Here is a 24,552-nt window from a genome sequence, read left to right as displayed (position 1 = left end):
TACCACCACAACGTAGCTAGGAGCGAGATGAACAACATTAGAACCCGAGCTTTTGAGAGAATCCGACTCCTTCTTCTCTAAATCCACCTCTCTCTCTCTAAAACTTCTCCTCTCTCTCTAGATAATGTTGGGAGTGTTTGTGAGGATGAAATATGATCCACAATTGACCAAGGAACCAGCCTTAAAGGCTCCAAACCGGTATCTAAGTGATTTTACCATTTTACCCCTTTTAAAATAATTAAAACAGCTGGCTCGACAGACCGTTTAGACGGCGTCCCGAATCTTGGACGGCGTCCCACCTTTTGTTTCTGGACGGCGTCCCCCCTATCAGGACGGCGTCCCACCTTTTGTTGCTGGACGGCGTCCCTCCTATCTGGACGGCGTCCCGACCTACTGCAAAATCATAAACAAAAACAGGGTGTTACATGGAATAACCATCGAGTTTATGATACAAGTGGTGAAAGTCGGATTGGAACACATGTTTGAGGACCATGGAGTATGGGTTCGGTTGGTTAAGTAATGTAGATCACGGGGACATGATCCAATTTAAGTGGGGGAGAGTTGTAAGACCCTGTTTCCTGTTTCAGCTCAATGGGAGGCCGTCCCAATTACTGGTTGCCGTCCCGTCCTTTTGTGCTGGACGCCGTCCCACAATCTGGACACCGTCCAAATGTGCTGACGGGCCAGCTGTTGGTTTTATTTTAAAAAGTGGCAATTTGGTAATTTCACTTAGGTGTCGGTTTGGAGCTTTCAAAGCAGATCCATTGGCCATTTGTGGATCTCATTCACCCACACAAACACTCTCTTCAAACCCTAGTGAGAGAAACTCATTTTTAGTGAGAGAAAGCTTGATTTGGAGAAGAAGGAGTCGGATTCTCGTCAAAGCTCGGGTTCTAAAGTTGTTCATCTCGTTCACGGCTATGTTGTGGTAGTATTGGTAAGTTCAAACTCTGAATTTCATTTGTTATATTTGATATTCAAGTTAGGGTTTAAGCTTAATTAGTTGTGAAACCCTTTTAAATGATGAAGTGGGTTTATGGTGACTAGTTATTCTTGTCACTTGGCGGGTTTTGGGTTGGTTGACGATTTGGCCATATTTAGGCTTTGATATTAGGTTATATCACTAGGTTTAGTGATTGTGGAAGTTTTGGAACACTTTTGGGAGTGTTTGGTTACTAATTTTGAAATGGGTCAAAATTAGGGTTTATGTGTCAAATTGGGTAAGACAAGTGTTTAACACTTGTGTTCGGGTTAAATTGGTGTGTTAGGACCATTTTCACTTGTGTTAGTGATTATTGGTTAGTTTGGGCGCGGTTTGTGCTTGGAAGTGCATTTGGGTCGAAATTGCACTAGTGGTCAATATGGATTGGTTTGTAAGTCCACCCTAATTGTGTTGTTGTATTGTGATAATGGAATAGGTACTTTCCATTGGCGTGTTGCGGAATTATTCGGTTTCATTCATCAAGACGACAAGGTGAGTGTTAATATGCTATGTGCATATGTATGTGTAGGATGTCGGGTGAAGTGGTTCTCGGTTATAGAACTCACTTCACATATAGGTGGATTTGATGTGATTGTTTAATAAGTCCAATTAGCACGGTTGTGCATTTTGGTTGACCACCTTTGGCGAGGTGCACACTTTGTGTGTACGTTATCACATGGACTTGTGACATGGAGTTATATAATTCCGATGTAGTGGGATTGGTATTGAGTTACGGTTGAGTAACCCCGTTGATGTGGGTTTTTGATGAGGTAGCGAATCTCGGGTTGTGCGGATTCATGATGGCTCGGGTTGTTCGGTCATCTTATTGATGAGGTAGTGAATCTCGGGTTGTACAAATTCATTAAGGCACGGGTAGTACGGCCGTCCTCGGTTGTTGAAGTGGTGAAAGAAGTGAATCTCGGGTTGTACGAATTCACTAAGGCTCGGGTTGTTCGGCCAACCTTCATGGGTTTAAGGTTAAGGGGTTAACCTTATTGTATCTTCGGATGTATCTTGTATATGTGTATATATACTTATTGTATGTTGTAGCTAATTCTACGGATTTGGCTTGGTGGTACGTTAGGTATAACTTTGCTTAGTTATGCTCGGATTACGGTAGGTTTTTACTAATTGTGTGTTAGCGATGCATATCCATTTTATGCATATATATGTATGTAGTATATTCTCACTCACTAAGCATTAGCTTACCCTCTCGTTGTTTACATTTTTATAGATTGCATGGAGACGATGGCTCGGGTAAGCGTGGGGACTAGTGGACTTGCATAGTTTGCTTTAAAGGATGTGCTTTTGGATTTGATTAGGATTGGGTAGTGTATCCCCAATCACCATGCTCGGTCTATGTTTTGTATAAACTAAAATGGGTCGAAATGGTCACTTGTGGTATTTTGATTCGATGTGGGCCCAGTGTTGTAAAACTCGGTTTTATTGTGGAAAACTCTTAGTTTAATTAATATTGACATATTGTGAAAGTGTTTTCGTTTAAAAGTGTCGGAAAGCGGGTTTTCCGCCCGCGTAACTTTGACAAACTGATCAGGAACTTTTAGTACATTTGGACGCCGTCCAAAAGGCTTGGATGCCGTCCTGGTCTTCACAACTGGACGCCGTCCAGATGAACTGTGTTACAAATTTTTTTTTTGGCACGTTTTTGGATGGATAACGGGTTGGGTGGTTACAAAGGCACTCGAGCTGTGGTATGTTTGTGAAATTTGTACATTTGTAACCGCAATCTTATATTGCACTTTTTGTATTATAACGCGCGCTTTATTAATGAACCTTTTTATATTTCGCAGTTGCAACTTTGTTTATTTATATAGCGCTTTATTCAATATATTCATAATCTAGACTTGTCCTTTGCAATTTCCAACTTTTATTATTGTGCACATAATAAGTATGTACTTTCGCGAAACAATCTGTACTTGTATAAACTTCTACATTATTAATCTTCTAAGTCCGCCAAAACGATCCTTAGGTAATTTAATTAGCATTGCGAAGCATCTAAGTATGGCAAGATTAAATACTTAGGAAATTTTGTCGTTTCGCAACATTTATCACTTAACACAAGTGGGCAGTTTCATCACTTGGCTTTAAAGTTAAAATTTCGTGAAATATCCTCATTGTTACTGCATAAGTAGGCTTTATCATTACTTAGCGAAATAATGCCATATATGTTAGAATTTCTACGAACACTTAGTTGCGTTTTGCATAAGAATTTCATTTAGTGTTGTAAGATTTAAGCGTTTGCATTCTGCCAAATTATCACTACGCGTGGCCACACACAGTGTTTTCTGCTTTGTATAGAAACAATCACTAAAACACAAATTCACTACTTTTTATTCGCATTTTTCGAGAAATAACAATCATTAATAAAAACAACGTAACAGAGTACATATTCACTAAAACATGATTTACCAATCACCTGCTTAAAATGTTTTTTTACGGCAAACATTTACTCTTATTCAGTGAGCACCGCATGCCCTTCAACATCAATGCTCTCTCGAGCAGTAATCATCGCGCATATTGGTTCCATTACCGCCGAAGTTAGCGTACCAATGCCTCTTCAAGTAGAAAACTTCACCATTCCATGCAACCTAGAAGATATTGGGCCAAACATGCGCAAAGCTGTGCGCCTAAGAATCATGTTAAACCTAGATTGATTACGCATTACGTAAAGGTTTAACAAGGCTTGCCGCTTTAGTAGTTCATCGCGATCATCTACCAATTCAATTTGCTGTTCCAACAGACCAATAGGCTAAGTTGATTCTCTTGAAAAACCAGCCAGCGAAACCACAGCGGGTTTTAGTAAAGCCTTAACACGTGCAGGCAATTTGTTGAAGCACTGCTCATACATTACATCCACACTGCTACCAATATCAACATGCACCTTCATTATCATAATGCCAGTATTCGCAATGCGACATGAAACCACCACTTGTTTATCAAGATACGCGCTTAAGTTTATAGGAGGGAAAGTGATAAAGGGGCATTACCAATTCGCGAATTGTTCATATACTTGGAACACTGAAATTTCGCTTTGAACCTCCACTACATTAATAACCTGAATTTCACGCAAATTCTCTTTCTTACTCACCATTTTAACCCCTAAATTCTTTACTGTGGGGGCTTTTCGATCAGCGTGAACAAACGCCCCAGCATTTCGAACTTGTGAAGCATTTGGCAAGATAATCGCATTTACAGTACTTCAAGCTCCTTGAGCTATCAAATGGTCCAATTTACCTTGCTCAAATGCCTCTGCAATTAATTCTGCCAAATCTCTACAACGGTTAGTATCATAACCATAATCATCATGGAAAATGAAAAACCCTCTTGGACTTATCACGCCTGCTATTTTCCGCTAAAGGTTGAGGATCAAGAAAAGATTTCGCCACTCTTTCTTGCAAAAGAATTTCCTTAGGCGTCTTTGTTAACATTTGGATAATGTTGAAAGATTCATTATTCCATTTCCGCGAAGAATAACGATCGCGACAGTTATATCCATGATTATCACCTTGACCTTGATGTCTGTCATTATGCAGGTAACTACCGGTGCCGTTTCGCCTTGGATATCCCGAACCGCGAAAGTTGTCATTGTTTTCCATCTCGAAAAGAATCATTATCATCCCGCCAACTTTTATCCTTACCCCATCCACATGCGGGGGTTATAGCACTATCCTCTCCACCTCTGATGTAACCATATGTTTTTTGCAGCACCTTAGCAAAAGTTAGCAGAACATCTCTTCTCAAACGTCGCATAAGCGTTGGATGTCTTTGCGGATTAATGGCATGCAAAAACTCGGAGATTTTTTGATCCTCATTCAAACGTGGTATCTTTTGACATTCATAGGTTTATCGCGTATAAAGTTTCCTTATTGCCCTGCTTGATGTCATGGCATTCGATATGCGTCTTCTTCTGCGGTAAAAGGTTCTGAAACTGCAATAAAAATTTATTGCAAAGATCGATAAAGCCAATAATACTGCGGGCTCGCAAACTATGAAACCACTCCCTTGTTGGCCCCTACAGCACCATGGAAAATACTCGGCACGCGACCGGTTCATCTCAATTATAAGTGCTTACAACTCCCTCAAACCATTGTAAGAAATCCAAAGGATCAGTTAAGCCAGAATAAACTCCCAACATAGCAAGCACAATGGGCGGTATAACAATCGGATAATCAGAGATATGCTGGAGAAACTTGTCTACAGCAGTAGTGATCTCTGTCGCCCTTTTTGTACGAGTATCAACATTCTCCGCACAAAACTTAGTTATCATATCTTGCAAAAAATTCGGTTGCTCAAACTTATGCTGCATTGATTTAGGAAAAATGCTCTTAAAAGCATCCACTAGAAAGTTTTGAGCATTTTCTCTGCGTGCAGCATCAAAAGATTCACCCTCATCCCCATGGTGGGGAAAAGGTGTTGGCGTTCATCTGCGCTTAACATATGAAATTTTCACAACTTCTTCTGCGCTATTTGAATCATCAGAATATTCACTTTCTTCTCTTGGCGTTTTTGCAATCTTGGAATTATAAACAGAGTTTAAAATAACGCGTTCCTCTACATCGTCGCTATCACTATCGCGATGTTCAATAACTAAGCGATCAATATGTGATCCTGAATCATTCAACGACCATAGATAAGTACGCGGTATGCGAGATTCGCGACTATGCTTGGCATCTTTTCTGCAATGGTTTCATCGCGGTTCTGTTGCAAATTTCTGCGTGCAACCATTTTATCAGTAGCAACCTTTAGTTGCAGATCAGCACTAGCGATATTGACATTAGACGCTTTAGCAAGCAGTTCTTGACCTGAATTGCTCGCGGTAGCATTAACATTTGCCTGAAAATTAACCGGCAAGGCATTTTGTGAATCATCATGCAGCGCATCAGCATTCATAGAGCTGTTTGCTTGTTTCGCATCAGCTGGTACACCTTAGCAATTTTCCTACAAATCATCAAAATAATACACGATTAGAATTAAACAGGCCAATTTATTGTTCGATAGCATAAAACAAAAAATTTCGAGTTTAATTTTGAACGTGTCCCACGGATGGCGCCAATTGATCAATCCTAGATTAAAGATATTTAATTAAGGATTGAGTGCAATGAGATTAAGATGGTGGAATGGGATGTTTGATGATTGTTTTGGGCCATGATGATCGTCTCTCACTTTATCAATCAAGTGATCAACCACCCCGACCCGGTCTTGATTGTTAATTAACACGATTCACCTTAACACAATGTAAAAGTTCCTTGGGAAAAGTCACAAGTGAACATTACAAAGGTCTGGGCAAATGACAGAGAATCAATAACCTATAAATGAGAGGCCAAGCTCTCTATTTATAGTTTGCAGAATATTCTCGGTATGCGGATTGTCTAATCATCCGCGTTGACTTAGCAAAAATAATCCGCAGTCTTTTATTAATGCACAATATGATCCGCTATCTTAACTTTCAGCGGATATTTCAAATCCTTTAAATATATTTCGCGTAACCTCTGTTTTTAGCCTTTAGCAATTAAAATATACATATACAATGCTATGTATATGATCAACGGCAGATGCTGTGGACACAAGGGGTGCTGCGATAGGTGGGACATTTCTCTGAGAAGGATGGGAAGTAAGATCCAACCTAAACGAAGAAGGTCCCAAATATCTACGTGGCACACCGGCTTTCTCGAAGTGTGCCATCTCTGTTGCAAACAGTGTCTGATGGTCCTATGCCATACACCAAGTCAAGTCTCTGTCTGTGGAGCTTACCCCATAGCGGAACATGGTAATTGGCTGGTGTTGCTCTGATGTCGATGGTGCGATCGGTGTCTCATCTTCCTCCTCTAATCTCGGCATAATCATCCTTCGAAGTCGAATTTGTCCGGTAGAAGGCCTAGGCTATTCTGATCCTGAGCTGTAAACGACGTCAGTCCTCTTTCGTTTAACCGGAATACCCATATTAGAACCTGTACTCATCTTTTTATTACATTTAACAACTTTGTCAAAACTAAGTAATTTCTTATACATGGTGTAAGTTAAACATTTAGGGTTAGTAAAAAGGTAATAAATCATCAATTGAAAATAAATATGTAAATAAAATAAACATAAAATAAAGAAAGTGAAAAAAAATACTAACTAGGATAGTTTTGGGGTGCCTCCCAAGAGCGCTTTGTATAAAAAGTCTTTCAAGCTCGACTTTTAAAATACCTGGACAGTTTTAAGGTGGATTAAAGGCGAAAGAATCTTCCTCCCTCGGGTAATCTTCCATAAAAGCCTTTAAACGGTGGTCGTTTACTTTGAAACTCCCAGTGGGTCCTTCTAATTCTACGGCTCCGTGTGGAAAGATATGTAACACTTTAAATGGTCCACTCCATCTGGATTTAAACTTACCAGAAAACTTCTTTAGTCTCGAATTGAAGTGTAGAACTTTATCTCCAGGAGTGAACTTAATAGGAATTAATTTTGCATCGTGTAAAAGCTTCATCTTCTCCTTGTATATATATGACGTCTCATACGCTTGATCTCTTAATTCAGCTAATTCATTTAACTGCATATTTCTATGTCTGCTGGTTTCAGAAGGATCAAGGTTGCAGGTCTTCAGCGCCCAGAGAGCTTTGTACTCTAATTTTAGCGGAAGGTGACAAGCTTTGTCGTAGATCTTCCGATATGGTGTAGTGCCAAGAGGATTTTTGTAAGCAGTGCGAAATTCCCATAAAGCGTCGTCCAGCTTCTCAGCCCATCTATTCCCATGATTACCAACGGTGCATTCCAATATTCTCGTTAATGCTCTGTTCGTGACTTCAGCCTGTCCGTTAGTCTGCGGGTGATATGCAATGGACATCTTGTGGGTAACTCCGTATTGTTGCATCACCTTCATGAACTAAGTGTTACAGAAGTGTGTGTCTCTATCACTGATAATAGTGCGGGGAGCTCCGAAGCTGCTGAATAGTCTCTTCAGGAAATTGGTGACGACTTTGGCATCATTTGTCGGGAAGGCTTGTGCTTCCACCCATCGTTATACGTAATTTACTGCTACTAGGATGTATTCTTTGCCATTAGACTTAGGCAATGGCCCCATAAAGTCTAAACCCCATATAAAAAAAATCTCGCAAGCTTGGATGTTAGTGCGTGGCATTTCATTCCTTGCGAAAATCATCCATTCACGTTGACATTCATCACATCTCTTCACAAGCTATTGCGCATCTTTAAATATAGATGGACAGTAAAAGCACGAATCGTAGACCTTTCTTGCTGTTAATTTAGCTCCATGATGACCTCCAGTTGGCCCTTGATGACATTGATGAAAAATCCCGATAGCTTGATTTTCATCTACACACCGCCTAATTACTTGGTCTGGATAGACTTTAAACAAGTACGGATCTTCCCAGTAGTAAGATTTCACATCTCTGAAGAATTTGCATCTTCGGGAGGTGCTCATTCCTTTTTGAACTACTCCAGCCACTATAAAGTTGGCTATGTCTGCGTACCAAGGGGTATCAGTAAATTGTGATCCTACTTTGGCTTGTCCTAAGCTCATAAGTTGTTTATTCCAGAAATTTTTCTCTGATATATTGTTCTACAAGCGGTCCCATTGATGGATTCCCCAATCGACTAAGATAATATGCTGCGACGTTCTCTGCTCCTTTCTTGTCTTTAATCTCGATATCAAATTCTTGTAAGAGCAAGATCCATCATAGAAGTTTCGGTTTTACGTCTTGCTTTTTGAATAGATATTTAAGTGCTGAATGGTCTGTATAAACTATAGTTTTTGATAGGACAGGATATGACCAGAATATATCGAAGGCAAATACTACAGCTAGTAATTCCTTTTCCGTGTTTGTATAGTTCTCTTGAGCTCCATTCAAGGTTTTTCTAGCATAATATATCGAATGAAAATGTTTATCTTTTCGCTGGCTTAGGACGGCTCCAACTGCGAAATCGCTAGCATCACACATGATTTCGAACGGTAAACTCCAATCCGGAGCAATCATGATAGGTACGTGTGTGAGCTGCTTTTTTAGATAATTGAATGCTTGAGTGCATTCTTCGGTGAAGTTGAATAGAACATCCTTTCCAAGGAGGTGAGTGATAGGTCGAGTGACCTTTGAAAAGTCTTTGATGAACCGGCGGTAGAATCCAACATGCCCCAGAAAACTCCGAACTTCTATGACTGTAGTTAGCTCAGGTAACTTGGCTATGTTTTCTACTTTGGCTTTATCAACCTCTATTCCTGATTAGGATACCTTGTGTCCTAAAACTATTCCTTCTTTTACCATGAAGTGACATTTCTCCCAGTTTAGCACTAGGTTTGATTCTTCACACCGAGTTAGCATTTTGTCCAAGTTAGAAAGGCACGAATTGAAGGTACTTCTGAAAATTGAGAAGTCATCCATGAATACTTCCATACAACGTTCAATCATGTTATGGAATATTGCTACCATGCACCTCTGAAAATTTGCAGGCGCATTACATAGCCCGAAGGGCATACGTTGGTAAGCAAATATTCCATAAGGACAAGTGAAGGTTGTCTTTTCTTGGTCCTTAGGATCGAGGGGAATTTGAAAATAGCCAGAAAAACCATCGAGGAAACAATAGAATTCATTTCCTGATAATCGTTCCAACATTTGATCAATGAACGGGAGTGGGAAATGATATTTTTAGGTTGCATCGTTTAATTTATGATAATCTGTGCAAACCCTCTAACCGGTGAATTTTCGAGTTAGTATCAGTTCATTATTGTCATTTTTATAACGGTCATCCCTCCTTTCTTCGGTACAATTTGTACAAGACTGACCCATGGTGAATCAGAAATTGGATAGATCAGACCAGCGTCCAGAAGTTTGATTGCTTCTTACTTGATGACCTCTTGAATCTTTGGGTTCACCCTTCACTGTCTCTAAACTGATGGCTTAAAGTCAACTTCCATGAAGATCTTGTGACTGCAGTAATTTGGACTGATTCCTTTGATATCGGAAATCTTCCAAGCAATCGCTCTCTTGTGTGACTTTAAGACTTTGATTAGCTCCGCATTTTCCTTAGGCGTAAGTTCCTTAGAGATGATGACTGGTAATTGCGAATCTCCTTCCAAGAACGCATATTCCAGGCGCTCAGGTAACTTCTTGAGTTCCAATTCAGGTGGTTCCTCGATAGATGATTTCATCCTGGTGATTTCCTCTCTATCTAAAGGATCATACCCTTCTTGGTACTCAGATTCTTCAGGTTCTTGGATAGCGGTAACTGAAGCTATCTGCTCTTTTATTCTTGAAATTGTCCTTCTGAATGCCTCGTCTTCCAAAACTTCTTCCTTTGTTTCATATGATGGCTCAGGAATCTCATCACAGTCCTTCAATTGTTGTGGTTCCTGATCTACCTGAATGAAATCCGTTTTTTCATTAGGTCATCTCCTTAATAGAGGTAATGGGATTCCTTCTCCCAATGGTGCTATAGTCGTGCTCGCAAAAATTACTTGAGGTGGTGAGAGATTGTGGTTGACCATTCCCTATGGTCGAGCATGTGTCAAGATTTTCCTTGTACGGTGTAGGGAATAGTTCCTTAAAAATATGATCTTGACTGCATATCGCCATGGATTCCTCCAGATGTTCGTCAATGAGTTCTTGAAGAGAGTCGATGAGACTAACATCTTCTTCCCTAGGGTGGTTCATAAGTTGGTCGACATTGAACGTAACTTCTTCCTTACTAACCCTCAGTTTTAATGATTTCTCATGTATGTCGATCACAACCTTGGCGGTGTTTAAGAACGGTCTACCAAGGATGAACGGAACTTCCGTATCTGCTTCAATATCCATGATTATGAAATCAACGGGGAATGCGAACTTATCCACTCTTACTAGGATATCCTCAGCAATTCCTTGAGGGATTTTAACTGATCTATCTGCGAGTTGAATAGTCATTCGCATAGTTCTTAATTCATTAAGCCCAAGCTTCTTAAAGAGGGAGTAGGGCATTAGGTTTACGCTGGCTCCCAAGTCTGCTAACGCATTACTAATTTGGACATATTGTAGGTAGTAAGGTCCCATAAATCTTCCTGTATCTCCTAACTTAGGGGGAATTCCATGGTGTGGAACTAACGAACACTCCTTACTCAATGGTAAGGTAATTATCTCTCTTAATCGATCTTTATTCGAAAGTAATTCTTTGAAAAATTTAGCACTATTAGGCATTTTGACTAACGCATCTACTAAGCGTATATTCAAGTGGAGGTTTTTAATTATATCCCAAGATCTAGCAAATTGAGTTTCCTGCCTTTCTGTAACACCCTAATATTTAATGTACATAAGTGTAAATAAGGTACATGAAGTGTGGGAAACAGTGTGCAATTAAACTGTGATCAGAATCCTTTCAGATCATTGTGCGCGCCGCGCACACGTAAGGGAGCGCCCCGCGCACCCATTCCAGCTGGCAGTTCCTGTTTCTTTTAATTGGATATTTTTGAAGGGCTTTTTGGTCAATTCACTTGGGGATGAGTTTAAGGCCACTAGATCAGATCTTGGGGTGTCATTACTCCACTTTCAACAACTTCATCTCTTTCACATAAATTTTAGAGAGAGAGAGAGAGATTTCTAGTGTGAGAAAGCTCAAGCAAAGGTAGAAGAAGCTTGTTTCTGTTCTTAGCTCAAGTTATGAAGTTGTTCATCTCATCACTAGCTACGTTTTGATTGTGGTGGTAAGTCCTAATCTTGATTTCCTTGGTTTGATTTGATTAAGGGTTAAGGTTTGGGTTAATGATGAACACAAAACCCATTGTGGGTGAATTTTTGGGGGTTTTTAGGTAAGATTGAGTCATGAGGACTCATGAATGACCAACCTAGGGTTTCAAGTAATAAATGGTTCTAAAGAGTTTTAAATGGTTAGTTAATCACTAGCCTTTAGTGATTAAGTTGGGGATTTGAACCTCGGTTGGGTGATTCTAGTGCAAATGAGTCATAAATAACCTCTTTGGTCATAAATGCACTAGTGAGGTTAGCTGGTGCACAATCCAACTTTTTATTTGATTTAATTGGGAATAAATTGTATTAGGTGACTTGCTAAGAAGTTACAAGTGTTGGAAATTTTGCCAAGATGATAAGGTGAGTGGAATATCTATGTACGTATATATATGGTTTATTTGCCCGTATTGTCGGTGTCACATGGCTATTTTGTGACCGTAAGATGTGAGGCATAGCCGTGTTGTCCACATTTAATAATTGTGCACATAGCCGTTTTGTGCACAATGTATGAGTATAGGCTCGTCTATACTCATACGATGATTAAGTATTACGATAATCGTTTTTCGTACAAATTGGGGGTGATACCATAGCCGTTTTAGGGATACCTCGGGGTTAGCATACCATAGCCGATTTGGGCGCTAACGGTTATTATGAACACCGATGACTCGTTTGCGAGACATTCCCTTGCGATATTGGTTAACCATGGTTTGTATATTTGTTGATGTTTCGCATTTCATTATTATTATGTTTATGATGCTAATGAGGTTGCTAGTTATACGTTTTGATGATACTAGCTTTTGTTACGAGATGACATGCGATATTATGTGGTATGTGATGTTGTGGATGCGAGTAGGTAAATTGTATATGCATGTATATATCTATTCTACTCACTAAACTTTAGCTTACCCTCTCATTGTTTACCTTTTTAGGCTCCAGCTTGGATAAGGGCAAATGTATTAGCTTGGATTAGTGGCTCTCGGGGGTTTTAGCTTTTGGAAGTTCGACCAAGATTGGGTAGTTTAACCCCAAACACTATGCTCTAAGTGACATTTGGAAATTAAACTTTTGTGGTCGAAACTTTTATTTTTGAACTTAAGGGTATTTTGGGCATATGTGGGCCCTGCATTGTAAAACTCGTTTTATGATTGAATCATGTTAGTTTTACATATTATAATATGTTGTAAAAAGCGTTACATCTAAAAGTGCCGGAAAGCGCGAGATCTTTAAACAAAAAATGCACATTTTGGACAAAAGCTGTCCAGCAGTGTGCGCGCCGTGCACAGACTGGGCTCCGCGCCGCGCAGCCAGTCAGGTCAGGCCTGTTTGAATTTTTTTTTATGGTGCGATTTCGTTTTGTTAACGGGTTGAGTTGTTACAAGTGGTATCAGAGCATGGTCTAAGGGATTTAGGTGACTTGAGATAGGCGCCTAGACTTAGACTTTTGTGTTGTTGTGTTATATGCGGGACTTGTAGGACTACGGGTCGGTATGAGTTTTGATTAGTTCTTTGATGCATAGGTGGACTAACTATGCTATGTTATGATATTACTAATCATGCGTTATTGTCTTGAACATCGAAGCAAGATGGTTGTGATACGTTTGAGCATGGCACGGCATGCGAGCGTAATAGTGAGTCGCGACCACTATTATGGTTGCAAGTCAAGTCAAGCAAGGACGTGCGACAAGTATTGAGCTAGGTGTGGTGTGCGTGCGGTCATATGTATATATCCTTATTATTTTGACTTGATGTCTAATTCGTTTCAATTTTTAGAATGAAGACGAGATATGGATCGGACACAAATAATGGTGGTCCGTCACATGTAGAGGAAGATGAAATGACTACCAAAATAGAGGCCGCTCTAGAAAACTACGTCTCGGTTTTCTCTTGTAAGGTTAAGCAAATACTCGAAGAGTCGGTTTCGGAGCATATAGTGGATTTGATTCGAGAGCAAATGGCCGATGCCGTGAAAGAAGAAGTTGAAAGGAGGTTTCCTAGACCTTAAAATGGGGGCGAGATAGTTTTTAGCTACAAGAACTTCATGGCAACTAAGCCTCCTCTCTTTTCCGGGGATCCCGACCCCATGAAAAGTACGACTTGGATCTCCGATATCGAAGGTTGTATTCACACTAGCGAGTGCCCACCCGAAAAGAAGACAAGGATTGCCACTAGTTTATTTAGGGGCAACGCTAAGGATTGGCTTGATGGTAAGATAGCCGTGGTAGGTGATGCGGCTTTTGTAGGGTTATCTTGGGAAAAATTCAAGAAAGAGTTTTTCCTCGAGTACCGTACACAAGCGGATCTTTCTAAGTTGCACAACGAGTTAAGAAACATGCGTCAAGGGTCTTTGGACCTAAATACTCTCAAAACCAACTTTCTCGCCAAGGCGCATTTTTGCCCCGAATAAGTGGAGAATGATCAATTGTTAATGGAAGATTTTCACGCAACCCTTAGAGATGAATTGAAGGGTGAAATTAGTATTGGTCATGTTGAAACTTTTGCTAAGCTTTTAGCGGTGGCAAAGGTGTTTGAAGCGCAAGCTGCAAGTCCGGTTAGTTATGGGGCGAGTAAGAGAAAATTTGAAGCATCTAGCTACTCCAACAAGAAAAGAAAGGGTGTGTCCAATAGCGTCGGAAGTGTGAAGAAGGGCGGTTTGGCTGGTTTCATACCTACGTGTTATGGTTGTGGGAAGAAGGGTCATTACTCCCGCGATTGTTTGAATAAGACGGTCACGTGCTTTAATTGTCAAAAAACGGGACATCGAAAGCCAGAATGTCCCGAGTTGTTAGGTGACCAAGTGAAGAAGCTCGAAAAGGCGGTGGGTACGGCTAGGGGAAGGAATTATTTGATGACCAACGATGAAGCTAAACAATCCAACAAAGTTGTCTCAGGTACTTTCATGGTTAATTCTAATCCGGCGAGGATACTATTTGATAGCGGTGCTAATTTATCGTTTGTGCCTCCTCGATTTGTGTCTAAGCTTGATAAACCACTAACTAAGTTAAGTGATCCGGTAGAAGTCAAAATAGCGGATGGAAAGATGGTGCTAGGGGTTGATATTTGTAAAGATTGTGATGTTGTGTTTGGTAACGAATCCTTTAAAATTGATCTCATCCCGATGCCTTTGGGTGAGTTTGATATCATCATTGGTATGGATTGGCTCGATCGGTATAGAGCCGATATTTCATGCCATGAAAAGTCTATTCGTGTGAAGACCCCAAGTGGGGGAGAATTAATTATTCACGGCGAGAAGCAGAGAAGAATTGTGCCATTATGCACTTATGCACGGGCACGTCGTTTCCTTGTTAGTGGTGGCATGGCTTTTCTTGCCCATGTGGTTGATACTCGTGAAGAGCCACCATCCATTCGTGAAATTCCTATTGTTAGTGAATTTGAAGACATTTTTTCGGACGATTTACCGGGGGTCCGGCGGAGAGACAAGTTGAATTTCGCATCGAGTTGGTTCCGGTGGCTACCCCCATTGCTAAAACTTCTTATCGTTTAGCACCAACAGAGATGCAAGAATTGTTGAATCAAACCCAAGAGTTACTTGAAAAGGGTTTTATCCGACCGAGTGCTTCGCCATGGGGTGCTCCGGTTCTATTTGTGAAAAAGAAGGACGGTAGTATGCGAATGTGCATTGATTATTGGGAGTTGAACAAAGTGATGATCAAGAATCGTTATCCATTGCCTCGAATTGACGATTTATTTGACCAACTCCAAGGTGCGACGTATTTCTTAAAAATTGACTTACGGTCCGGCTATCACCAAATGCGGGTCCGTAAGGAAGATATTGAGAAGACGGCTTTTCGAACTCGTTACAAGCATTTTGAATTTGTAGTTATGCCTTTCGGTCTTACGAATGCACTGGTGGCATTCCTGGATCTTATGAACCGAGTGTGCCAACCTATGTTGGACAAGTCGGTAAATGTGTTCATTGAAGATATTCTTGGCTACTCGAAAGGTATGCAAGAACATGAACGTCATTTGCGTGAAGTATTGAAAACGTTGCGGAAGGAGAATTTGTATGCTAAATTCTCAAAATGCGAATTTTGACTAAGGGAAGTGTAATTCCTTGGCCACATTGTGAATAAAGAAGGCATTCAAGTAGATCCGGCAAAGATAGTTACGGTGAAGAGTTAGGAACAACCGACTACACCTACGGAAGTCCGAAGTTTTCTCGGATTGGCCGGTTATTATCATCGGTTTATCCAAGAATTTTCTAAAATTGCTTCTCCATTGACAAAGTTGACGAGGAAGAACGTGAAATTTAATTGGGAGAACGAGCAAGAAATTTCTTTTCAATTGTTAAAAGAAAAATTGTGTCAAGCTCCGGTCTTGGTGTTACCGGAAGGTGTAGAAGATTTGACGGTGTATTGTTATGCATCATTAAATGGGCTCGGGTGTGTTCTAATGCAACGGGGTAAAGTCATCGCCTATGCCTCTCGACAATTGAAGGAACACGAAAAGAGATACCTGACTCATGATCTTAAATTGGCGGCGGTGGTTCATGCCTTGAAAATTTGGCGCCACTACTTGTATGTTGTCAAGTGCAAGATTTATTCGGATCACAAGAGTTTGAAACATCTTTTTGATAAAAGGGATTTGAATTATCGTCAACGAAGATGGATGGATGTGGTAAAGGATTATGATTGTGAGATACTTTACCATCCGGGTAAGGCGAATGTGGTCGCGGACGCGTTGAGTCGAAAGAGTCAACATTCTGCGATACGAGTAGGATCGTTACGCATGACAATTACTCACGATTTTCTTGTAAAGCTTGGTGAGACCCAAATTGAAGATTTTCTTAATAACAAACAAGAGGAGTGAATTGTGGGGCAAACGGAGTCTATTCAATTAGGCCCTCACGGGTTTTTGTCCTTTCAAAATAGAGTGTGGGTGCCAAAGATGGGGGACTTCCGAAAGGTGCTTCTCGATGAAGCGCACAAGTCTAAGTACTCCATTCATCCGGGTGTGGTGAAGATGTACCACGATTTGAGAAAAGAGTATTGGTGGCTGGGCATGAAAAGTGATGTTGTTAAGTATGTTGAGCAATGCGTCACATGTTTGCAAGTAAAAGTCGAACATCAAAAGCCGTATGGTAAGTTGCAACCGTTAGAAATCTCGATGTGGAAGTGGGAGCATATTACCATGGACTTTATTACAAAGTTGCCAAAAATGGCAAGAACCCAATTTGATACTATTTGGGCGATCGTTGATAGATTGACGAAAAGTGCCTTGTTCCTTCCTATTAAAGAGGCAATTACTTCGGAGGCACTTGCGAAAATGTTCATTAAAGAGGTGATATCGAGACACGGCGTTCCCGGATCTATCATTTCGGATCGGGACACGCATTTTACTTCTCGATTTTGGAAAAAGTTTCATGAAGATATGGGTACGAGGGTGAATATGAGTACGGCGTACCATCCTCAAACGGATGGTCAAAACGAACGTACGAATCAAACATTGGAGGATATGTTACGGGCGTGTATTATCGATTTCGGTGGTAGTTGGGATGAACACTTGCCTTTGGTGGAATTGTCGTACAACAATAGTTATCATACTAGTATTGAAATGCCACCTTATGAGATGCTATATGGGCGTAGATGTCAAACTCCGATTTTTTGGGGTGAAGTGGTCCAAAGGGAAGTCGGGAGTACCGACTTGGTTTTAGAGACTAATAACAAGATCGAGATGATTCGAACTCATTTGAAAGCGGCTCAAGAAAGGCAAAAGTCATATGCCGATAAACGTAGACGATTGATTGAGTTCCAGGAAGGTGACATCGTGATGCTTAAGGTTTCACCATGGAAGGGTATTATTCGATTCCAAAAACGGGGAAAGTTAGCTCCTCGATTTATTGGACCATTTAAAGTTTTGGCTCGTGTTGGTGAAGTTGGGTATCGTTTGGAATTACCTGAAGAGCTTGCGGGGATCCATAATACATTTCATGTTTCCCATCTCCGTAAGTGTTTTGCGGATGATTCATCATGGGTGCCATTAGAGGAGATCGAACTAAACAACAAATTAGAGTATGTTGAAGAGCCGATTGCTATACTTGATGAAAAGGTTAAAATGTTGAGAAATAAGGAAGTGAGAACCTTTAAAGTTCAATGGCGTCATAGTAAAGGTTCCGAGTTTACATGGGAACCCGAAGAATTTGTGTTGGTGTATCTTCCCTCTTGTCATGCGGCTTGGATCGCGAAGACGCGCTCCGATTCAAGTGGGGGAGAGTTGTAACACCCTAATATTTAATGTACATAAGTGTAAATAAGGTATATGAAGTGTGGGAAACAGTGTGCAATTAAACCGTGATCAGAATCCTTTTAGATCATTGTGCGCGCCGCACACATGTAAGGGAGCGCGCCGCGCACCCTTTCCAGCTGGCAGTTCCTGTTTCTTTTAATTGGATATTTTTGAAGGGCTTTTTGGTCAATTCACTTAGGGACGAGTTTAAGGCCACTAGATCAGATCTTGGGGTGTCATTACTCCACTTTCAACTACTTAATCTCTTCCACATCAATTTTAGAGAGAGAGATTTCTAGTGTGAGAAAGCTCAAGCAAAGGTAGGAGAAGCTAGTTTCGGGTCTTAGCTCAAGTTATAAAGTTGCTCATCTAATCACTAGCTACGTTTTGATTGTGGTGGTAAGTCTTAATCTTGATTTCCTTGGTTTGATTTGATTAAGGGTTAGGGTTTGGGTTAGTGATGAACACAAAACCCATTGTGGGTGAATTTTTAGGGGGTTTTAGGTAATATTGAGTCATGTGGACTCATGAATGACCAACCTACAGTTTCAAGTAATAAATGGTTCTAAAGAGTCTTAAATGGTTAGTTAATCACTAGCCTTTAGTGATTAAGTTGGGGATTTGAACCTCGGTTGGGTGATTCTAGTGCAAATGAGTCATAAATACCCTCTTGGGTCATAAATGCACTAGTGAGGTTAGTTGGTGCACAATCCAACTTTATATGTGATTTAATTGGGCTTAGGTGACTTGCTTTGAAGTTACAAGTGTTGGAAATCTCTCCAAGATGATAAGGTGAGTGGAATATCTATGTATGTATATATATGGTTTATTTGCCTGTATTGTCGGTGTCACATGGCCCTTTTGTGACCATAAGATGTGAGGCATAGCCGTGTTGTACAAATTTAATAATTGTGCACATAGTCGTTTTGTGCACAATGTATGAGTATAGGCTCGTCTATACTCATACGATGATTAAGTATTACGATAGCCATTTTTTGTACAAATTAGGGGTGATACCATAGCCGTTTTGGGGACACCTCGGGGTTAGCATACCAAAGCCGATTTAGGTGTTAACGGTTGTTATGAACACCGATGACTCGTATGCGAGGCATTCCCTTACGATATTGGTTAACCATGGTTTGTATATTTGTTGATGTTTCACATTTCATTATGATTATGATTTTGATGCTAATGAGGTTGCTAGTTGTACGTTTTGATGATACTAGCTTTTGTTACGAGATGACATGCGATATTATGTGGTATGTGATGTTGTGGATGCGAGTAGGTAAATTGTATATGCATGTATATATTTATTCTACTCACTAAGCTTTAGCTTACCCTCTCGTTGTTTACCTTTTTAGGCTCCGGCTTGGATAAGGGCAAAGGTATTCACTTGGATTAGTGGCTCTCGGGGGTTTTAGCTTTTGGAAGTTTGACCAAGATTGGGTAGTTTATCCCCAAACACCATGCTCTAAGTGACGTTTGGAAATTAAACTTTTGTGGTCGAAACTTTTATTTTTGAACTTAAGGGTATTTTGGGCATATGTGGGCCCCGCATTGTAAAACTCGTTTTATGATTGAATCATGTTAGTTTTACATATTATAATATGTTGTAAAACGCGTTACGTCTAAAAGTGCCGGGAAGTGCGAGATCTTTAAACAAAAAATGAACATTTTGGACAGAAGCTGTCCGGCAGTGTGCGCGCCGCGCAAAGACTGGGCTGCGCGCCGCACACCCAGTCTGGGCAGGCCTGTTTGAAATTTTTTTTTTATGGTGCGATTTCGGTTGGTTAACGGGTTGGGTTGTTACACTTTCCTTCCTTAGTCTACCCGGGAAAGGTATTCGAGCTTTCGGAATAATCTCTGGGGTGACAAGGTTAATAGAATCTGAGGGATTTATAGGCTGATTAAGAGTTATGGGTTCTGTTTCTGAAAGGTTTTGAGTAGGGGGTTCCTCTATATTTGCGGGATTATCTACTTTTGTTTCTTTTCCTCCCCTAGTTAAAACTAGGACATCAAACTCTTTGTGCTCTGTCTCGAGTTTAGCTGATAATTGTTGTATAGTAAGTTGAAAACTTTCTATTAATTTTTCAAAAGTGAAGATCAGGTTATCAAACTTATTTTGATATTCTATGACTTGAAGATTTATACTTTGTTGTTCCGTCATAGAATCAGCTAAGATTCTCTGAGAGTTTACAGAGGGTTTGTGTACTAGAAATATTATATTGAAATCCAAGCTATTTTGCGGTTTATATGCACATCTAGGGTAAGGATACCTTAGATTGGTTTTGGTAGGATCGGTATTTATTGTAGTAGGAATTGAAAGGTTCTGAAGTGTAAGATTAAGATCTTCTAACCTTGATTCTAGCATTTTAAAGTTTGTTTAGAAGTATCTGGCTTAGCAGCTTCATTACTCCAGTCTTCCTCCCATGTTGCAATCGTTTCTAGGAGATCTCATGCTTCCGTTGCTGTGCGTAGCATGCAGATTCCATGCGAAGCCATGTGGAGAGTGGATCTATCCTTTTGGGTCAAACTGTTGTAAAATGTGCAAAGTAGATCCGGGTGACCTATTGAATGATTTGGACATCTCCTAAGCATTTCCTTAAATCTTTTCCATGCCGAGCTTAAGAGTTCGTCATTTTGTTGGTGGAAATTAACGATTTTATTCTTTAGACTGGTTTGAAGAGAAGGTGGATAGAACTTTGCTAGGAACTTTGTTGCTAATTCTTCCCATGAATGGATCGAGTTGGAATCTAGTCCATGAAACCACAATAAAGCGTGTACAGATAAAGTGTATTGAAAAAGATGGAGTTTAAAAATATTTGAATCAGTTATCCCTTGCTTATAAGAGTTGACCAGACTGATGAATTTACTCAGATGAGAGTTTGCGTCATCATTCAGAAATCCTTGAAATTGACCGAAAGTTTTGACTAATTTGATAATGTGTGAATCAATTCCTGAGGTTTCTTCGGTAGTTAGAACGATTGGTCCGCCTCGATTTTCTATACACGGCCTTTGCATAGAAGCAAGAGTAACGCGGTTCTTTTTTTTTAAATTTTCTGTTTTATGAAAACGTAAAATGTAACTTTCAGATATAAATCTGAAAGGATCGACAATTTAATTAAAAAGGTTATATTTGAAATTCGTTTGCTAACCTTATCGATATAATAATCAATCCAGTTTCTTTCAAACAACTTCTTACCTAGGTGACCAGGATGACAACGGAGAGGCAGGATCCTTTTGGTTCCAATATAATTGGAGATTGTTCGGAAAATCCAACAACCAAGTCCGTATATGTTGTCTTCCTAAGACACCACCCTACAGTATACTTCGGTTGTGAATGAAACTTTTTCGATTAAAATATTCGATTCCTCGGCAGTGGCGTCAAAAGAACTAGATAGCTACTGATATCGCTTAAAAAGTCGGTTACGTTTGTCGTGGAACGAGGTAGACAAGTGGGTCCCAGCAGGGTTCTAAATTTTTTATTATTAAGTGCGGGGTCTAAATCTTATTAGCACTTTCCAGGGTAGAAAGAGTAAGTTGACCTAGGGTCATGTTTTTGAATGGTTTAACGAATTGAATTTCAAAGGGATAACTGTTCTTGGTTAAATTGTCTAGATAAAAGAGTAGTTTAAGTTTTTATCTAACAGGTTCCTAAATACTGAAAAAGTAAAAAGGTGGAGGAATACCGGAGTATGTAGATCAAGGAAATGATGTCCATGATATACGTCTAGGCTAGGGAAAGGTAGTCATGAGGATGAGCCTTTAAATAGGATAGTATGGATCTGATCGGATGAGCTAATCGTAAAGTCCTACCACTCTTCAAACTCTCAGAGTTCTCTTTGAGTGAAAGTCGGCATGTCACTAGAGTTGCACTATCGGAATGTGTCTAAAACTAGGTCGTGTTAGAAGTTGAGCTCTAATCCTAACCCTAGTTATCTGTTAGGAAACAGAATAACAACATGTCGTGTCGAGTGGACACAGTCACAATAGGAGGGAACCTACCGGGCTAAGTTGGCAACAACAGTAGAAACTAACTAACCTATCAACATTCTACAAAGATCCTACTATACTACTTATTATACAGTGTTACAGTGTTATGGTGACAAAGATACAGATAGAAATCTACCAGATGCACTCAATATATAGTAAGACTAGTCCTAAAGTAACAATCAAACAAGAACATGCAATGGGGGATGGAACATACAATTGGGTACAACTAAGTGGATCATAACAAGCCCTGAGTGGTCTCCTTGGGTTAGTTATCAGGCATACTAGGTCATTCATATCTCAATTCCTAGGTTCTGTGTCCAGGTCGGGCCTCTCGGGATCACCGGCCATACCGAGTTCATAGATGCTTCGGGTACAGAATAAATGAGTGTCTTAGTCCTATGAAGTAGCTAATTCCATATGGGTGGACAAGTCTAATTCACAACCTAGTTTGGTCATTCCCTAAGATACTAGCACACAAGCCTTACTATAGTCAGAGGTTCTGCGTTACAACAATAAACGTACTAAAAAGTCATAACTACTCTAGCCTAGGTTTCTATCATTGCAACATACAAATACTCTAAGCTATCATGGTGATATCATAATGCATATTCAAACATGGATAATAATAACACATATTTAAATATAAAAGAATAGCATTTAGATTAAAACCTGTAAAGTGATTACAGATTCGCCCGAGATCGCTACAATTCCGGAAGTTCCTCTGTAAAAACTAAAAAACTAACTACTAATTAACTACTACTAAATTTGAAATTGAGTGTGTCTTCAATGTGTGGAAGTTGAAGTGTGTCTAAATGGAGAGAAATGGCTTCTATTTATAGGGCCTTCTGGCCTGGCAGGCTGATAGTTGAAGCTAAGGGGTATAAAATACTATTAAATTTTACAAGGAAATACTATTAAATTCGGTACAATTTTACACAAGATATTTATTTATTTATAGAATGGATATACTTAAACCTTGCTACAACACTTATAGGCAATGTACCTAATCGTACAGTAGTGTAGTTTTTAGTAAGTCCGGTTCGTTCCACAGGGAAAAATCTTTTAAACAAAGCTTAACGCTATATTAGTTTTAATTTATAAAAATACAAATATATATAAGTAATATTTATTATTATAAAAGGGGGGGTTTTTACCGTTTATTGACTGGTTTGTCGATTTTAAAACTTTAGTCGCAGTTAAAACCTAATGTAAAATATTAAATAAATAAAAGACTTAATTTAAAGCATAAAGTAAATAACGATAATGAAATTGCGATAAATAAAAGTGCGATAAAATAAAATTACGATAATTAAAGAGTACAAAAATTAAAAGTGCAATTAAATACAATAACAATAAATAAAAGTACGATAATTAGAAGTGCAATTAAATATGAAAATAAAGGAATTATGCTTATTTAAACTTCCGTAATCATGATGTTTGACGTGTTGATTTTAGTTTATTCCCATGGGTTAATTGTTCTTTGTCCTGGATTATTTAATATGTCCATACGGATTTGTCCATAATAGTCCATCAGTCATAAATATAAAGAGCGAAAGCCTTCGTCAAATTATTCTTATTCCCGAAGTCAAATATTCCAACTAATTGGGGATTCGAATTGTAACAAGGTTTTAATACTTTGTTTAATGAATACACCAGGTTATCGACTGCGTGTAAACCAAGGTTTTACTACTTTGTTAACAATTACACCAATTACCCTTGAATGTAATTCACCCCTGTTTCAACAAGTCTATTAACTATTAATCCAGTTCCGTGTTCGGTAAAATGAATAATTATTGGTATTTATAGATATCCCGCCCACCGTACCCAGTCAAGCGTATGTGGTTATATATAAATACGTCAAATTATAAGTTTGTATATTAAATTAACAAGGTATTGTTTAGTTAATATAAAACCCATTAATAGCCCATAGTCTAATTTCCACAAGTGTCGTTCTTTTATCCAAACCCCAATTATGGTACAAAGCCCAATTACCCAATTTTAATATTTTTAGCCCAACATCATGATTACTTCGGTATTAAATAAGCATAATAATAACTTAGCTACGAGACATTAAATTAAAAAGGTTGAACATAACTTACAATGATTAAAAATAGCGTAGCGTTACACGGACAAAATTTCGGCTTACACCCTTACAACATTCGCTAACATACCCTTATTATTAGAATTAAAATTAAAATTAAAATTAAAATATAAATATAAATATATATATATATATATATATATATATATATATATATATATATATATATATATATATATATATATATTACGTATATAGATAGAGAGGATGGATATATGGTATTTAAAACTCGTCGAATGCGTTGGCTTTTATAGGCAGTTTCAGAATTGGGGACTCCGCGAGTCGCGGCCTTTTTTCACTACAAACTCCGCAAGTCGCGGAGTTCGTAAAACCAGCTCACACAAGTTTGTCTTTTAATTTGCCGACGGTATTTAAATATAAATATAATATATAAATAATTTTTAAGAATTATTTAAATATTATATTATATTTATGTGCATAGTTGACTCGTAATTTTTAGTCCGTTGCGTCGAGCGTTGAGGGTTGACTCTGGTCCCGGTTCT

At 39.2% G+C, this 24,552-nt stretch overlaps 1 protein-coding gene and 1 non-coding gene across 2 annotated transcripts; one reads left to right on the top strand and one right to left on the bottom strand.

The window, feature by feature from the left end:
- Positions 1–9,881: 9,881 nt before the first annotated feature.
- On the bottom strand, positions 9,882–11,166 carry LOC139888783 (uncharacterized). Its single transcript, XM_071871769.1, has 2 exons — positions 10,452–11,166; positions 9,882–10,351 (listed from the first exon to the last, which is right to left on the bottom strand). Exons 1-2 carry the CDS (start codon positions 11,164–11,166, stop codon positions 9,882–9,884), a joined length of 1,185 nt encoding a protein of 394 aa, XP_071727870.1.
- A 9,358-nt stretch (positions 11,167–20,524) lies between these two features.
- LOC139895061 (small nucleolar RNA R71) lies at positions 20,525–20,631 on the top strand. The gene has a single exon (XR_011775531.1). It is a non-coding gene; the product is annotated as a small nucleolar RNA R71 (small nucleolar RNA).
- Positions 20,632–24,552: the final 3,921 nt, after the last annotated feature.

The sequence above is a fragment of the Rutidosis leptorrhynchoides genome, chromosome 2 (genome assembly GCF_046630445.1).
Source record: "Rutidosis leptorrhynchoides isolate AG116_Rl617_1_P2 chromosome 2, CSIRO_AGI_Rlap_v1, whole genome shotgun sequence".
Lineage (NCBI taxonomy): Eukaryota > Viridiplantae > Streptophyta > Magnoliopsida > Asterales > Asteraceae > Rutidosis > Rutidosis leptorrhynchoides.
This window is presented reverse-complemented; position numbering and strand designations above follow the sequence as displayed.

Excerpts from the sequence above, each read along its gene's own strand:
- LOC139888783 (XM_071871769.1), bottom strand. The coding sequence starts at position 11,166 with ATGCCTAATAGTGCTAAATTTTTCAAAGAATTACTTTCGAATAAAGAT. Across the intron at positions 10,352-10,451 it reads ACAATCTCTCACCACCTCAA|ATCAGGAACCACAACAATTG; the intron begins GTAATTTTTGCG and ends TCATTCAGGTAG.